Source organism: Pollicipes pollicipes, unplaced genomic scaffold, assembly GCF_011947565.3.
Source record: "Pollicipes pollicipes isolate AB1234 unplaced genomic scaffold, Ppol_2.1 Scaffold_7231;HRSCAF=8579_pilon_pilon_pilon, whole genome shotgun sequence".
NCBI lineage: Eukaryota > Metazoa > Arthropoda > Thecostraca > Pollicipedomorpha > Pollicipedidae > Pollicipes > Pollicipes pollicipes.
The window spans coordinates 16,014,314-16,031,441 of record NW_023597034.1 but is presented as its reverse complement, the minus strand read 5'-3'; the positions used below and the strand labels follow the sequence as shown (position 1 = coordinate 16,031,441).

Here is a 17,128-nt window from a genome sequence, read left to right as displayed (position 1 = left end):
GGAGGGCGGCGCCGACACGGACCGGGGCGAGTGCTCGACGCCGCTGCTGCCGCCGCCGCCGCCGCCGCTCCCGCCCCCGCCCCCGCCGCCGCCACCACTCGCGGGCCATGGCTGCATGGGGCCGTGGCTGCTGCAGGCGAAAGGCATCCTCTGCGGCCCGCTGGAGACGGCCTCGGACGCGTAGCCGGACGAGTACTGGTCCGAAACGTAGCCGGGACACGGCTCCAGCTGTTGCCCGCACGCAGGACGTTAGCTGAGAATGGCCTTACGCGAACGTAATAAGGAAGCTAACAGAAGTGGGAACGATCCCGCGTTGCCACTGGATGCTCGCGACGCACAAGCCAAGTGCATGTGTCTTGTGCGAGTATCGAAAAAGGCAAGTTTTGCAAACCTACGTATTTTTCACCTTGAAACAGGCTACTCTGACCAAGCTTCTACTCTCCAGCGCCATGAACCACTGTTGTTCAAATAGATAGACATCCGGCTTTACTTTTGACCTATCGGCGTTTTACTGACCATCGGGCAGCGATGTGGACAAGTGGGCTATGACTTGTCGACAGCCAATCAGGCCTCGATGTGCTTATGAACTGACCGGGTCGCCATGTCTCTGGGCGCGCGAGATGAGGGCCGACGCCTCGTGCATTTTGCTGCAGGCTTCCAGCTTGTTGACCTCTAGGTCGCGCAACGTGTCCATCAGCTGCTGCTCCAGAGAGTGTTGCTGTTTCCGTAGAGCCTCCGCTTGAGCACGACTCTAGGCGACCGGCACCGATCACCGTCAACTAATCAGGGCTGGCCACTTAGATGTACAGGACAGTTCAAATATTCAAGGCAATAGCCGAATAAGGAGCATGCAATATTTGCACAAGTTCGGCAGAGCACACGAGGCAATGCACCCCATGCTGATTTATACCATTTGCAGACCATGTATTGCCAGTCTGCAACTGAAAGGAAAAAGCGTATTCTACACAAAACTTGATAATTGGGGTAAACCGACGAACTGTGCGCCGTACAGGAATGCTAATGCAATCTGTAATGAGCATTGCATTTTTATCATCATATATACGCACATATGGTCTGATATCACCGACACGTGTATTTTACGGCTACATAGTCTCCCATGCAGCCCATACTCCTACCACACTACATGAGTATGCCGGCGCCCGTTTTCCATGGTCGGCCAGTGTCGTCGGCGTCGGGAGCGCTCACCGGGTCCGAGCCCTCCTTGGTCAGCTCAGTGCAGCGCTCGTCCAGCTCCTGGATCTGTTGCTCCAGTCCGGCCTTGACCTGCTCCTGCTGATGGATGGACCCGTCGCATGTTCCCGATCTCTGTCATCAGCTTTACCTCCGTGTCGGATGTTGTGGTCTGAAGCAACAGACTTGCGCCAGTGACAGGTTTATGTCGCCAGGTACAAGGGCGGAAGCTATTGTGTATGCTGATGTGCATACTGATACACCATTGTACATACTGATATAGGTACTCAACAGCGGCAGGTACCACCATATATTCAGCAATGTTGCCCGAATATTTGCGCGCAAGGCGAAACAAAATTTTAGGCTAAACAGAATGTTAAGATGAAGGCACAGCCCGCAACGGAGAGCACAAACCAGCTTGGAAAGGCGACATCCAGAGCCCCGATCAAAACAAGATTACTTGAGAAGGCGTGTCAGTGGTGCAGCCGGTGTGAGCTGCATTTTCCCGTCATCCGTCCTACCTTTCCGTCCGAGAGGACCTCGGCGGTGGCGGTGTAGTCTTCGTCCAGTCGCACGATGATGGGGTTCAGGATGTTAAGGCGACTGCGCAGCTGGTCCAGCTTTTGTCGCAGCTTCACCGGATCATCAGTACTCTACCGGACGCCGATTTTGGCAACGGGAGAAACGCAAACGAACAGAGATATATTCAGAAAAACGAACTGATGCTCAAGAGGCCCGCACATCATATTGCTTTTTCTGGGCTTGTTTAGGGGCTCTGGGCTTCTTTATGCCTAAGCAGCGTTCAGAAGAAGTATAAACTCAATGTTTTCGGGCTGATGTCCTTAGAATTGAGTGTCATCATTTTACATCCCAAATAAAACCCTGTGATGTCAATTATCGCGAGTGTTTTCCTCACAGAAATACGTTCTTTGCAGGAAGGAGAGTCAAATAACCTCCGTTCCTACATGTGCAACTCTGAGCATTTCTCTGAACTCAAGATGGTGGCCACCACCATCTTGAATGTTGATCTTGTCTAAGCTTTTTATATCAACGACTTGGAGGGTTATACAGCGCTATGCTCGAAGGCTTTGCGATGACAGGGAGCTCATTTCTGCAGTTCTGCAGTATATCTCATGTACAAAGTCAAAGTCAAGGTCAGATAAAAGCTAAAAGATCTCAGCAGTTGCATGTCTTATATACCGCTTTTCACTAAGTCGGGTACATAGGCCTGTTAGTTTAGTCTTCAATGCAACAGATGCCAGACTGATCATATTAGCCGCTATACCACGACACTCCACGCCTTCGCAGTCTTTATGCCTCTTCCCTGAGAGGGAAAGTCCTCGTCTATAGGCTTAACTGAAAGGGAGTCATGCAAACACTCAAGACTGGTGGTTCAGAAAGCCGACGCAACAAACAAAGCAAAACGCGATGAGAGGCACACATCTTTGTCAGAACGACATTCTAGCTCACAAGTTGTGTTACTGTAGCTGGACATTGAGGAGTAGAAGCAATAAAACAAGAATGTCTTTGCGGGCCCCTATCGTTTCTTTCAAAAGGTTACTGAAATCCCACTTCAGCGAACATGATTTCAAACGAGACTGCCTACCATGTGTGGAAAACTCTAAGCCGAAAGGCAGTAAGAACCCACGTGGTTCGGTACGGGTGAGACCATGTGAAGCCGTAGATAAGCGTACTGATGTCACTATCGTGCAGCGGTTGGAGAGCCTCTGTAATGAGAGTCAAGATCACTGGGCCAAGATATCAGCGCCTGCGCTCGGAGGTGGGATTGACGCATGCAGCTCACGTTCAATGTCATGTCCCTGCTACAGTCAGTTCCGTGTCGTTCCCGTAAACCGCCTTCCTTTAAGGAGCCTGTCCACATTCTCCCATTCGGATGCTCTCTGGATGACCACATGTGGTCGCTCAGCTTCTGGTTCGCCTCAGTGTCGTTCATGCCCTTAGGGCGTTAGTGTGGGCGGTTCCGTTCACGATGTTGGGGATGCCACCAAACGCTGTGCTTATAATAACGCCCATTCCTTGCACAGTGCACGATGCTCGTGGGAGTGTGCACGATACCCGAGTAAATCACGAGGCTGGTACAGCGCTGGGGGTCGTCCCATCGGGCTAGGTAATGTTCATGGGAGTGTGCATCATACCCGAGTAAATCACGAGGCTGGTACAGCGCTGGGGGTCGTCCCATCGGGCTAGGTAATGTTCATGGGAGTGTGCATCATACTCGAGTAAATCACGAGGCTGGTACAGCGCTGGGGGTCGTCCCATCGGGCTAGGTAATGGCCAGATTGATTTTGGATGCAGTTGGAGGTCGGCTGTGAGATGGGCGTGCTGGCATTCCAACAACATTACGTCCTTTCGAGACACGCGAGCATAGTCGGAACGGTGTCGAGGCAGGTAGGCAGCAAGTCGATCAGGAGCCCGAATACCACCAGTGTCTTTGTCTCCCGGATAGAACACGTCATCAGCTGGCCTTGCTAACCATTGCAACCTCGTCCACTGCGGCGGCTTGTTATTCTCGTGGACTTGCAACAGCCATGCCGCGTTTCGCTGCTGACTGAACCTAACGGCAGTGGATGGAGCTGTGACTCTTCAACGAACAGACCCTCTGTTGGGGACTGGGATGGGTTTGGCTCGGAAGGCGCGCTGCAGTGCTCCAGCTGCATAGGCTGGTGGGTGAGTCGCACAGAGGATACCTCACTATCGCCATGCTGCTGCACAGTTTGCATTCGAAAGACATGTTCAACAACAGACAAAGACGCTCATGTTCCTGCGAGAAGGGCGGAGCAGTAATTTCCTTCTGTAGCAGCCTTGTCTCAAGGCTCCCACGTATTTCTTCTTTGCATCAGTTCACCACGATAATGCTTGCTAACTGAGCCACTTCCCCAGCGTGCCAGGATGGAGCTACTGGCGGGCGCGCACTTCTGACCGCACCCGAACAGCGGGACCGAAGCGCTAGCAGATCAGATGTTGGTTTACTGCTGTACCACATCTGGTCTGGATGTCCGTTTCACTGTAGAACCACGCCGTCTGGCTAGTTGGGACCACAAAAGGCCTGTATGCAAGTTTGGACGCTAGACCACAACGTCTAGAGGCCTAGAAGGTAGATGACACATATGCCCACATCGAAAGGTTGAGTCCCAGAAAGCCAAGCCAGCTTTTCGGCGTTCACACCCGTCGAAATATCGGAATGCAATAATGTATCATGCCACTTCGGAGAAGGAAAGCATCCGGTGCATAGCCTTTTGGACATAGGCATACCAGTAAAGTACTCCGTAATTCTAAAGTGCATAATATAATTATTCTAAATATATGATACTCAACATTCGACATTCCAAATACATAACATACAATGCCCGTGGTTCTAAAAATAAGTCCAGAAATGAGCTCTCTGCTTTTGATCAACTCAAAAACAGAGATCACACCATCATGTTTGTCATCAATACCACAAAATTTAAAAAGCATGAAAAATATAGCATGAAAAATCGAGCGGTCACCATCCTGGATTCTGAGAAATCCTGAACGTTGCACAAGTGGCAACCGAGCTAACGTGGCTTTGTTACTTTAAAGAACATTTTTCCGTGCAAAATGGTTGCGCTACTTAACATGGAAGACATCGCTTTTGCAACTTCACTATTATGCTGCACGTAGCATGATGTTGTACATGGTAGATATAAGCACATTTTTAATTTGATTACTACAAACCCGATACATAATTCAACGTACATGGTCCTGGCTCATTACGTGATTATGCGGGCATCGGGTGGTTGCGTGATTATCCACCAGCCATTCGTCGGCTTGGACCGAATCAACGTGACAGACTTTCAGTAGGAATTACCCCGCACTGGCTATGGCAGCGGCTACGCTGCACCGGTCAGGCTGCCGGTCCACACCGACCTCGTCACTCCGACTGATCCGGAGAGGCCCGGTTCCCTCCAGCTGCCGTTTGCGCTCCGTCAGCGCTTCCTTTTTGCGCTGCAGCGCCTCCTTCAGGTTGCGGATGCTGTCGCCGCTGGTGGCGGAGGCTTGCTCGGAGGCGGAGCTGGCACCGCCGCCTGGCCCGGAGCCGGCCACGGTCGGCGCAGAGCCCAGACTGTGCTCCGACTCGTCCGAGGGCGAGTCGGGCCGCTGCGGCTGCAGCGGCAGCGAGTCCTGCGGCACGGCGTACTCGGTTGCGACGGGGAATCAGGGGGACGCAGCATGCAGGTCGAAATGGGAATATTGTGGCACAAGATCCAGTCCACCGTAATTAAAAGGTCGTTCAGAATTTTAGGACCCATTGACCGCGATCAGAACGTCTGCCACGTGGTGCGGCACATGAGGACATTGCGTGAGCACGGCGTCACCACAAGTAGTACCGACATCGGTCCTGCGTCTCCATTGCATCCAACTTCCCGACATTGCAAGGAAAGTCTGCATTTGGTACGATCGGACGTGCGCATGATGCAGAGCAATAGAAGGGCGTGGTTCCATAATAGGTCAAGGAATCATAAACAAGGAGACATTAATACGGGTTCAACGATCGCCATAGCTGAGCCTTTTCTTAATCCAAACAATGACATAGTGTAGTCGACGAAAGTGTCAGGGTCATTACAGGGGAGGGGGAACAAGTGTGTGTTTTTCTGTTGTTTTTTATCAGCAAATGCTACTGAGTACGTCGGCCAATGCTTCATGTGCATGTCTACAGGCGTCCAAGCTTTCTAATGATGCTTTATGGTTTCATGATCTCTCATGCATTTGTTATGACGGCCATAGTTAGATGCGCTTCTGCTGAGTGGAGCCGAGGGATGCATAAGGAGACACTCGATCGGGCTCATCTGGCAGTGTCCTAAGAATTTGCCAAATCTTGGGAGTGACGGGGAATGTGAGGACAACTGGTGCGTTGAAATGGAGTGCTCTTCTGGAGTGGTAGGTGTTTCGAGCCGTCCGGACATGGCTCTTGCCATAGTCGCAGTTCTTTTTCGTTATTTTGTTTCCTTCAAGCCTCGAGAGGCTCTAGAGCTCAGCAACTTTGCCAGAATTTTGTTATTGGCTCTACAGAGATATGGGGAAACCCGAGAACATGTATTTGTTATCAAAACGGGTCAAAAATTGTTATTTAAGGGAACGCTCCACATTTGTACGGGTTTTGAACAGAAATAGCCACCTTGAAAACTATTCGTTGCAGTTCACAGTCCCGCCCTTCCTAAGACCTAAACCCCTATAGTTTCTGAGCTACCCGCCGGCGAAAACGTACAGATTTTTTCGGGGAGACTATTTCAAGGTCACCCAGGCACCCAGGATGCCATAATAGCATGATTCTTTCAAATTCTGCCTTTCCATTATCTATGCAACGATCAATGCCATGAGCGATATGATTGTCGAGTTGTTCATATCTGGCGTTCGTGAGCGCGATTTCCAGATATAACGGCCGTCGACTGGCTCTCAGTCAACGCTGCGCAAGGTACATTGACGTAAGCCAACAATGACGTAATGAGTGACATACTGACTAAACAGAGAAATTGTGTTGTCTAGAGGAGCATTTTCCACTTAAAGGTATGCCAGTATGCATAAGCGAGCTTATTTTATCATGTCTGATGACTGCTTCAATGTCTTCAGCCGTGGAAGATTCCCTTTAACGTGGCCAACCATACCTGTCATGAAATGTTCCACATTCAACCAGAATCGATTAGCGAGGAAAATAAGGCTACGTAGTTTTAGCATGCACGCTTCCAAGTCTTAGCAAAAGACCTCGTTGCCCGATGTTACAGTCTTCGCAGGCCACACGGCGTTTGACCTGCGGTATACACCACACTGAGGCCAACAAGTGGACGAAAATCTGGTAGCATAAATGAAAGAGGATAGGTACAATTCTTGGTTTTCCTGTTGCTGAACTGTTGAGCCGTGCAGGGAACAATGTCAAAATTGCGATAAGAGGGATACGCCCTAATTGATCTTTAAAGGTACAGATTTATTTTGGAAGGCTTCCAAAAGCATGGTTTTGCGACCATCGTGAATGTGCCACCCGTCGTCTAGTATTACTCACAAGCCGTTAGCGTTTATGAAACCTGTAACCACGGCCATCGCCGTCCTTGCCCCCGAGGCCCAAAACTCTTAGATGTAATCTGTTCCCCTAGCTGACTCGAAGCCCTTGTTGACGCAAGACACTCCGTTAGGCATTGTGGGCCCCTGACCGACACAGGAGCTTTGCACTGTTTCATGGGCCCGACCAATGCAAAGTGCGGGCCCGGCGTTGTCCTCCAATGGGAACAGAGCTCAAACCAACACGAAGCCTACTGCTCGGTGTTGGTGACCTCTAGCTGAAATACAGAAACCCACTGTCTCAGGGTTCCCAATCGGTACAATAGCCCCTCTAACTGACGTTTGGGATCATGGTTCTATGACCTTCTTAGATGTGGCCTATAGACAGCTCTTTGGGTCCTTCAGAGACCCTTCAGCCTTTCAATCTGGCGCTTTATCTTTGGTCCCGAGGGGCTTCTTGAGCACCTCTTCAGGCCCCCATAAACACGGCTCCTGGCGACTCGGGGCACTTGCCGACGCAGAACCTCCTGATAGGTATTGCGGATCCCAGACATCGACACCCTGATTGTTTCAGGGGCCCCATCCAATGCAAATCACGGGCCCGGCCTTGCTCGTACTTGGGGAAATGGACCGAAAAAGAACCGCGCTCTGTCCCATGGGTCTCCAATCGATGCAAGAGATACTTATCTGAGGCCCTGACATTTGAGGTCATGGCCCTACGGGTCATTCTGATCGTGACCTATGGTCAGTCCTTCAGGCCCTTCGTCCCCTTCAGCCTTCCAATCAGATCCTTGATCTTCGGTGCCAAGGGGACTTTCGGTCCCTCGCTGGGCCTTCTCAACCAAAGCCCGTGATGGATTCGGAACCACTTGCCGACACATGACTCCCTGTTAGGCACTTTGGGCCCCTGGCCGACATAGGGGCCCAAAAAATTGTTTCAGGGGTCCAAGCCAATGTAAATCGTGGGCCCCGGCCTTGCTCCGGCCTGGGAAATGGCCCCCAGCGTTCAGACCGACACGGAGACAAATGCTAGGTGTTGGTGGTCTCTGGCCGACATAGACATTCGCATTATTCTAGGGGGCTCTCACTCGGTACAAGAGGACCTCTGACTGACATTTTAGGTCATATCCCTACTAACAGCGGTCCTTTGTGTGGCCTGCAGCTCATTTGAGCCCTAGCCCTGAGGGTCCTTATGCCATCCAGTCGGGCTATTGTTCATCGGTTTCAGTGTGCGCCTTATCGGGTCTCATTGAACACTGCCTAATATAAACTTTTTTATCCTCAAAACGCAGCCCCTTGCCAACATGGGACCCTCTTTCAGGCACTGTGGGCGCTTGACAGATGCAGGAGCCTCGACCAGTGTAAATCGCTGGCACCGGCTTTGTCGCTGCTTGGGAAGTGGGTCCTGAGGCCCATTCTGACACGGAGCCGACTGTGTGGTACTGGTCATAGGCGTAGGAACGTTTTAAAAAGTGGGGGGACCGAACTCAGGGTGTACTTCAGGAACTTTTCTGGAAAGCGAGCCCAATGACGGGGATGGGGGGTCAGGGATGGAGGTTGTTATCGCTCTTTTTTCAAATGTCATGGCTGCTATGCTAGATATGCATCTAGAGCTTTTTCTCACTCGTGCACAATCTTGCTTATTCGACTCATCTGTCATTTGGCCAATGAGGGTATCCAGCTTCCTTAGATTACGCGTCTATTTTAACATTGTCTTGCTTGGGGAGGCGAAATTCCACGACCGAGTAGGCACTTTGGGTCATTGAGACATCATCTGCCTCGACAGTATAGATGCCAAAATACGGTCTGGACATAGGCTGGTGATAATTTTGAAAGTGGATCGATGGCTCACAGTGCGGCAGATTTTGCATGCGCCTTCATTTTCCTGACTGCTTTTCAAGAGATAAGACTTGTTGCAGCATTTTAGGCGGAAACAAATTTGGTAGCTTGAAACTGCTAGAAATAATGTGACTAAAGCAATAAAACTGGAGATTTCTTTTTAAGAATCAAGCCACATGATAAGGCCCATCTGTCATATGTTCCTTATCTGGGCCCTGCTCCTGTCCGCCGTCTGTGGCCACTGCCCGGGCCCGGGTGTCTCCCGCATGACTGACTGCAAACCGATCGCGTGGCTGCTTTGTTGCACACTTTTGGATCAGCGTTTCTACTACATGGTGTATGAAACATGTGTTGGACGCCTGCAACAGTATCTTTTTCAGAATTGTCTTCCCTCACACCACACCATCGCAGAAAAATGGCCTCCGGGAAGCTGTCTGCCCTAGATATGAATTGGCCCAACTGACACTTCATTGCCCATCGTGCAACGTATACGACTTGATCTGCTTTTGTGTGTAGGCAGGGGCGTAGCCAGAGCCTTTCCAAGGGGGAACACGAGGTTGACAAAAGTCCATTTTATGTTGGTCTCCCCCCCCCCCCCAAAGATCACCGGGTGTAGCTTACTTGTTAACAAGAAGCACAGTTTTCTTCGTTGTATTGTTGTGTTTACCTTGTAACCATAACAGAAACCAGGAGCTGCCGTGAGCTCAATTCTGTTTGCATTCTGAGGTCAATAACCTGCAGAAATCAGGCGTTGAACAACTGCATAGAAGAAATCACCGGTGCTGTTAATTTACAATGGTTAGTTGACTCTTTCTAAGCCGATAGAATTCAGATGCTTTGTCAAAAAATTATATCTGGGTACTACAGACATTGAGGACATCGCGAAGGTAGATTGTAGATGGATATGTTTGATCCAAATTTGAAGATGAAAATTGATTGCAGATCGAGTGGTCACCAATGTATGTTAACATGGCCAAACCATGCTTGTCTGAAAATGGTCACCATTCAGTCATAATCGATCAGTGACACAATTTATGTAACGTGTTTTTTAACATGCGCGCTCGCAAATCTTAGCAACAAAAACCTCGACACCAGGCGTTGTGGTCTCCAAAGTCCGCGGAGCGTTAGCCCAGTAGCTAATATCTAGCCGTGGCCCACCGGTGGACGAAAATGATGACGCTTCTGAAATGATTACCTTTTAACACTTAAATCGACTAGTAATACAAGTTATGTGACCTAATTTTGAGCATGCGCACTCGAAAATCTTAGAACCACAAGCCTCGACTACAGGCGCTGCAGTTTCCGGAGCTGCGCAGCGTGGGCTTAGCAGCTAATATCCAGTTGTGGCCAACGGGTGGACGAAAATTAACGTCACTTCTGAAAAAGTATCCTTGAACGCTTCATGACACCAGATCTTACATTTAGAAGGCAGTCTGAACGCATATTTCACGTGCGCAATTTTTAGACTGATGGAAAGAACGATTGGCCGTTAAAGCACCGCGAAGTGGGGCTGGAATCTGGTGGTTGAACTGGAAGAGCGATGGTAAAATCTCTATTTTTCCGTGTTTTTGCAGCTATTTATCTATCCAGAAGACAGATTAACATGGCGCTCGCCGTCGGGTGGCATTTGCAGAGGCCGAAACTTTTCGGTTTTACGGAAGTTGCAACCCAGACCATCCTTGTCCTTGCGCTCGAGATTGCGGGCGGGCATGTTCAATCAAGCCTTTTGACTGTTATTTGTTTCAATCATACATTATGAAAGAAGTGAACGTTCTCGGGCAAGCATGGCATGAATTTGCTCGTTTTTTAAGCTCATTTCGATCCACCTTATTCAACAATAATGAGACACCCTTTTACCCAACAATAATGAGACCCCTTATTTCCTTCCGGGCAAGGGGCCTCTTGAATAGAACACCAGGGGTACATTACCGTTTCCGGTCAAGGGCTGAAGAGTCATTCCGTTCCACCGCGAAGTGTCTTCTGGCTATCATTCTGGTGGCACGGGGCGGGATCTCCTGGTCGATCCGGAGGCCATGAGAAGGATATATCATATTCACATTGCTCCCCTCCCTGACACGGGAGGCCTTCTGACCCGCGCAGTTGGCCCCGGATCAGCACAGTAACTCTCACTGACGCAGCAACATCCATAATCACCGCAGGTAGTCCGATAGTTGTCACATAGAGTCCAGTTTCGTGTTTTTCTGTGTTCTTCAGAGAACTGAGTTCTCCCTCACTGTAGATTGCAGATGAGGTGAGTTTTCTAATTTGTATTAACATGGCTAACCCATGTTCGTCTTAAAATGCTCAAGATCCTGTCAGAGCTAATTACTGATAAGAAAATTACGTAATATGGTCTTGAACATGCGCGCTCGCAAGTCATAGCAATAACAGCCCCGACGCCCGGCGTTGCAGTCTCCAGGCCACGCGACGTCGGCCTCGCGGTTGTAACACTAAGTGATGGCCAATGAGCGAACGGAAAAGATGGCGCATCTTAAGGAAGATGGCTGGTGAACTAGGCAAATCGGCATGCATGTTTAATGTAGTGCAAAAATAAGCCAAATCAACCTTAATCTGAAAAGTGGGGGGCCTAGTTAACATTGTTAGCCCCCACCTTGAAAAGTTGGGGGCCACGGGCCCCCTGCCCCCCCCCCCCCCTGTTCCTACGCCCATGGTGCTGGTGATGCCTGACCGCATATAGGCCCTTTTCAAATCGGCAGTCTCTGACCGGCGCAAAGGGTCCCCTGGTTATTATTTGAGGTCCTTTCCCGCCGGCCGGGCACCTGAAGAAGACTCAGGCCAGCCTTTCGTTTTCTTAGGCCTCCCAATCGGGCCCTTGATCGTCGGTCCTGATGGTTCCTCAAGGCTCTCTTCGGGCCTCCTTAAACATTACTTTTGGCTGAATCGTGGCCTCTTGCCGACATGGGGCTGTTGAGCCCTGTGGACCCTGACAGACGCTGGGGCCCCGACCAATGTGAAGCGCTGTCCGCGGTTTTATCCCTGCTCAGGAAATGGGCCAACAGGCCCATGCCGACATGGAGTTGACTAAGCGTTACTGGTTTTGTCTAACCGCCATATAGGCCCTTGTCGACTCAGGGGGCCTCTCCATCGGCGCAGAGGGCCCTCTGACTGGCATTGGAGTTTCCGGCTCTGTGGCCTGGGTCTCCTGAATACGATCTCCGGCCGGCCTTTTGGGTCGTTAATCGTCGGTCCCACGGGTCCCGAAGAACCCGAAGGGCCCCTCAGAGCCTAAGGGGGGGGGGGGGCGTGCTCTCTGTGTCCCTCTCCCTGCCTGCGCCATCTATTACTTTTCTCAATCGAGGAAGTCGAGCATCATGCACGGTACCGATGCAAACCAGTGCAAGGTGCTTCATAGGCACCTTGTGCGATCGGCAGGCCTCGTGGGTCTGGGCATGAGTGAATCAACTTCGACGAGTAGGGATGTGGTACAGCCTCCCGTCCCATGAACACGACTCTGTAGAGTTATACGTTATACAGTAATCTCTTATGGCACACGTCTGTTTCGAATTTTAAGGCGCCGCCAGCAAAACTGTTTTATTTTTTTACTTTATCGGTATTTTCAAATTCCGTGGGTATTACACCAATAACACCATGTGCGGGCAAGTTACAATAAATCTAATCAAATAAAGAGTACTAAATGCAACTGAGGTCCATTCGTTAAAGCTTCTGGTGTGTAAGCTTAAAAACATATTTGTTCGGCTTTTTCTTACATCTCACCTTCAACCATGTCGTTTTGCGCGCAAGGGGCACATGTCGTGGGGGCAGAAATTTATACGTTGGAAGTAGATAACGAAAAGGTCTGTAACATATTACCGCACTTCAGGAATTGTAAATGCAAGCTAAAGTAATTTTAAGACAACTAGTCTTACCGCCATGTTGAAGGCAGAGTGTCAGATGGCAGTTAGAGATGTGTGCGTTTGCACTGGCGTCTAGTGGTGATGTGGCCAGCTACTTCAAACGTTGATTGTTCACCAGTTTGAAATTATCTCGCAGGTTACTGGTCACAAACTCTGAAAGCAGCAGGACTGTGTCATTGCAAATTGGGAGTAAGAGCCGGCTTCTGATTATCGTCGTATCGAGAATGGGACAAAATATCAGTTGGCTCGGCAGCGAGAAGGATCATAGACGCTTGTTAAAACAATTCGATATTTTAGGTTACTTTCAAAGCAGGTAAATGATTAAACGGCACCAGGAAAGCTTTCGGAAATAAAACTTACAGGAAACTGCAGCGCAAACAATTGTCTTAGAAAAAATAGCGCACCTTCACATAAGCCTTTCGTCATGTACCCCCAGTGATCCGTTGTCTGATCTTCATTGCTATACGTTTTATGTCATGTTAGATATTTTTCACCGCTATTTTTCCAAGGCCCTAAATTATAAAGCTTTTTTGCAAAAGGTGTAGCATTTCAAACTCGCTAGTTACGTTGGGAAGCAGTTCTCCTTCCCCACAACATCCTGATTCGGCATCCCATGAATAAGTTTGCAGGCACACGCCCAAAAGCACTTCGTTTACGGATGACTTAAACGTCCATGAAGGGTTACCACAGAATGCTCACGCCTCCAGAATCGGCTAAACCTCCTTCATGGTACCTCTGGAACCAAAAAAAAAACAACTGTTGAGCCGCATGTGAAACATCTCAATGTTAAAAAACTCTCCAAGAAACGTCATAGCTGCGGTTACACCACTTATTGGATATCGGAATAAATTAACAAGTAGTGGCAAAGCAATGACTCCCTATGTGTGTATCCATATTCTGTTCTAGTATGCGCGACTCGAATAGTGCTGCACCACCATAACCAGCTAGAATGCTAAAAATTCGCCGCCTTTGTTTATTGATATGGCGGCTCCTATCTATGTCATTTGACTTGAGGGTTTATTTATGCAATTAAATGGAAAAGCCACACAGGATGATCCCTCGATGGTCTAACTCACATGAGCAGCGTCATAATAATTGGATCTTAGAATACACCAGCTGGATGAGAATTGAATTAATTATCCTGTACCATATGCAGGTATGAAATGTCCAGCACGAAACCCGCCGTTGGCATGAGTGTGACTTTTATAGCAAGCATGTCTGACAACGCCTTTTTGTTCCTAAGAGATCAATTTTTGATTGGTAAGAGATGTAGGTTAATCGAAAATAACTTACTTCATGCACGTGCAACTAAGCACACCTGTTTTAGATTTGAACCTGTTACTGATACTACGCACAGCAAACTGAAATGTATGACTATAGATGTTGCAATGACATAATGCATAGGACTTATTTTGCATTCCGTTGGAGGGGGCTGCAGCCCCCGCACCATACCCAGATTTGAAAGGAAAGAACGCTAAATTCGTGGTAATAATAAACCTGCAGTGGTAGGACGACTTTTAAGCCGTTCTCACCTGGCTGGGCTTCTTCTACTCACTTGACTAAGTCACTCCCCTGATGCACAATGTTGATTCGAAGTTTGCTTTCACCAGTCAACTAAATAAAAGATACCTTGCTAAATATCTGCATGGACGATCTAGATCATGGTTATCATACCGATACAAGCTCAGCGTGCTTGATAAAACTTCAGCTTTGCTCAGTTGGCAACTAGCATGAATTTCGAGATAAAACGGAGGTTAACTATAACAATATGGCAGTGTGGCTTGAAATCCAATAATGGTCCACAAACACTATGCACTCCATGTATCAATGGGTGGTGTGACTTACACGTCATGTTGAATGTCGATCTGCAGAATCACTCACCATTTAACTAACGAATTTAAGTGCATTGTAAATAAACTGGATAATCGACACAAAAGCCTAAGATATTCCAAAGGTTTTCCGTTCTAATCGACCTCACCATTTCGGCAATAAAAATGTGGGCTCGTGCGTTACGTCTAGCTGAAATTCCAGCCAACTCGTGACAAGTATTTTGCGCATCTCATCCGTTGCAAATCATAAATTTCTATTAAAAAATGACTCCGGGATCCAACGCCATCAAAGAACGATCGTTAGCATGCCAAAGGTCGCCATTTTTCTCCAAAGCTGAACAGGCCAAAAATGAACGTTTTTGGACGGGTTGAGATGAAACAAACCATATCACTCAGGTGAACCTGGGAAACAACTGCATTGCCTCGCATATTAAAAGGCTGCGGAAGATCCTGCGTAACAAGGAGATCAAGGCTGCTTTTAGAACAAAAACCTTTTTGCCGCAGAGCCTTATGATGCTGGCTCACATTTTTGGTAAATCTTGCTCTATCTGGGCGTTGCTACATATCCAAGGAAGAAACATTCTGACAGAGGAGTTCGAAATAGTGGTGAAGCGGCTTATGAAGAAGTTGGATAGGCAATGACAATTTCAACGACACAAAGTACAAAAATTGCAAGCTCGAAAGACAGGAAAGCTGCCTTCGGGGCCCCAAACGCTCCGCTGTGGATCGCATCTAATCAAGAATGCTTCTAAAGGGGGACACGCCGTCGGCCCTCTTAACCGACCTCAAGAAGCAAGCAACCTCAGGGAGGCAAAAAGCGGAGCAGTGCAAAGCGTCCAAGAAGTCGCTTCATATGGTCCCAATTCTCCGGGTCACAGAAGGCAGGGTAAACGTGTCGCCCAAGGAGAATTTCTCTGTAAACCCAGGCTCGAACCGGGTCTGTATAAAGTTCTGGCTTGTGTTGTGACATCTTATCCTCTCTGTTTTCGTATGTAATCTGTAGGGACTACGAAAGGTAAATGTGCGACCCGCTTATCCTATAATAGGATTCATCAGAAAACATCACAGCCCACGGTAGTCATCAGTGCTAACGTCCCCGTACCAAAGAGGTCACCCAGTGATTTCTGATCGGAACGCATATGGCCTTGATTGTGCGGGGAAGAAGTAACAATTCGTTCGGGCCGCATTTCGTCAAGCTCACGAATCTGAACTCAAGCTAGCTGAAACCTGATTTGATCTCACTGCTGGAGAACGTGTCAAAGTTTGTTTTTACGCAGCGAGTGACACCCAAATTGTTACACACTTTGTAAGTGGAAATCGAGCACACCCTTTAATGGACGTGAGGAGAAGAAGCACATTGATGGGAAGAAAAGAGCCACAGCGCCCAATCCCGTAAATACGCCTGGCTTCTAGCTTGAATCAATGCCGAAAGCAAAAGACCACAGTCACGAGTAGTCTACCCGCGACCTGCCTCTTTCGACTCAGGAGCCTATCAGGTACCAAACGTGCCGCGTATGGTAGTGAAAAGGCAGGTTTACCACCTGCATCTTCATGTGAAGAATGCATCTTCATTATCGCGCGTCGCTGCCACGCCATCCCCATTGGACTCCTTGGATTCGACACCGTGTGAACGGGATGTATTCAAGTCATTCGTGATATCAGCACATCCACCCACGCGCCGGGATGCTGCGAGAGCGTGTGACACGCTGCTCTGATGTGTCCGCTTCTGCTACTCGAGCAACGGGCGTCGAGCAGCTGCAGCTGCCGCGTGTCGGCACTGAGTTTGTACTCCTGTCGTTCATATTTCCACGCATCTAGTGAATGGAACCTGCTGTTTACAGACGTGTGGGTGTCTGCAGTAGCGAGCAACGCAGTGTTTAGGGCGATTTGGACCTATTTGTCAAGGACCTGAAAAAAGCATTTTATATAGCGTGCCTTCATCTGTATTGTTTTGTTTCTATCTTTAGACTATGGCATGTAAATTGACGTGGAAGCTCAAAAATCCACTTTGTAGAGGCTCCTAAATACATATATCGTATCTATTTAAGAGAGTGCCTTGTGATGGCGAGGAGCCCTGAGTTGGGCGAGAACAGCATCCGAGTGGGCCAGAAGGGGCGCCAAAGGGCCCTCTGGATGGATGATCTAGGTCGCGATTGGAGGACCGAAGGGTTGCATGTCAGTCACATTAAGGATTTCGACCCCTGGGGCCGGGACCTCAAAGGTCAGCGGGACGGCCTCTTGCGCCGCCGGAGGCCCTCCAGGGACGTGGGGCCGGGACCTTAAAGGTCAGCGGGACGGCCTCTTGCACCGACGGAGGCCCTCCTAGGACAATCGGGCCATTATTTCCACAAGTCATCACTT

The 17,128-nt window shown here is 49.1% G+C and overlaps 1 protein-coding gene across 1 annotated transcript; it reads right to left on the bottom strand.

Moving 5' to 3' along the window:
- Positions 1–82: 82 nt before the first annotated feature.
- Positions 83–14,910, bottom strand: LOC119109481 (uncharacterized). The gene is made up of 7 exons (XM_037233108.1): positions 14,784–14,910; positions 12,951–13,091; positions 5,101–5,355; positions 1,713–1,844; positions 1,207–1,363; positions 593–751; positions 83–228 (listed from the first exon to the last, which is right to left on the bottom strand). The coding sequence occupies exons 2-5, from the start codon at positions 12,954–12,956 to the stop codon at positions 1,232–1,234; spliced, it is 525 nt and encodes a 174-aa protein (XP_037089003.1). The 5' UTR covers positions 12,957–13,091; positions 14,784–14,910; the 3' UTR covers positions 83–228; positions 593–751; positions 1,207–1,231.
- Between the last annotated feature and the right edge of the window lie 2,218 nt (positions 14,911–17,128).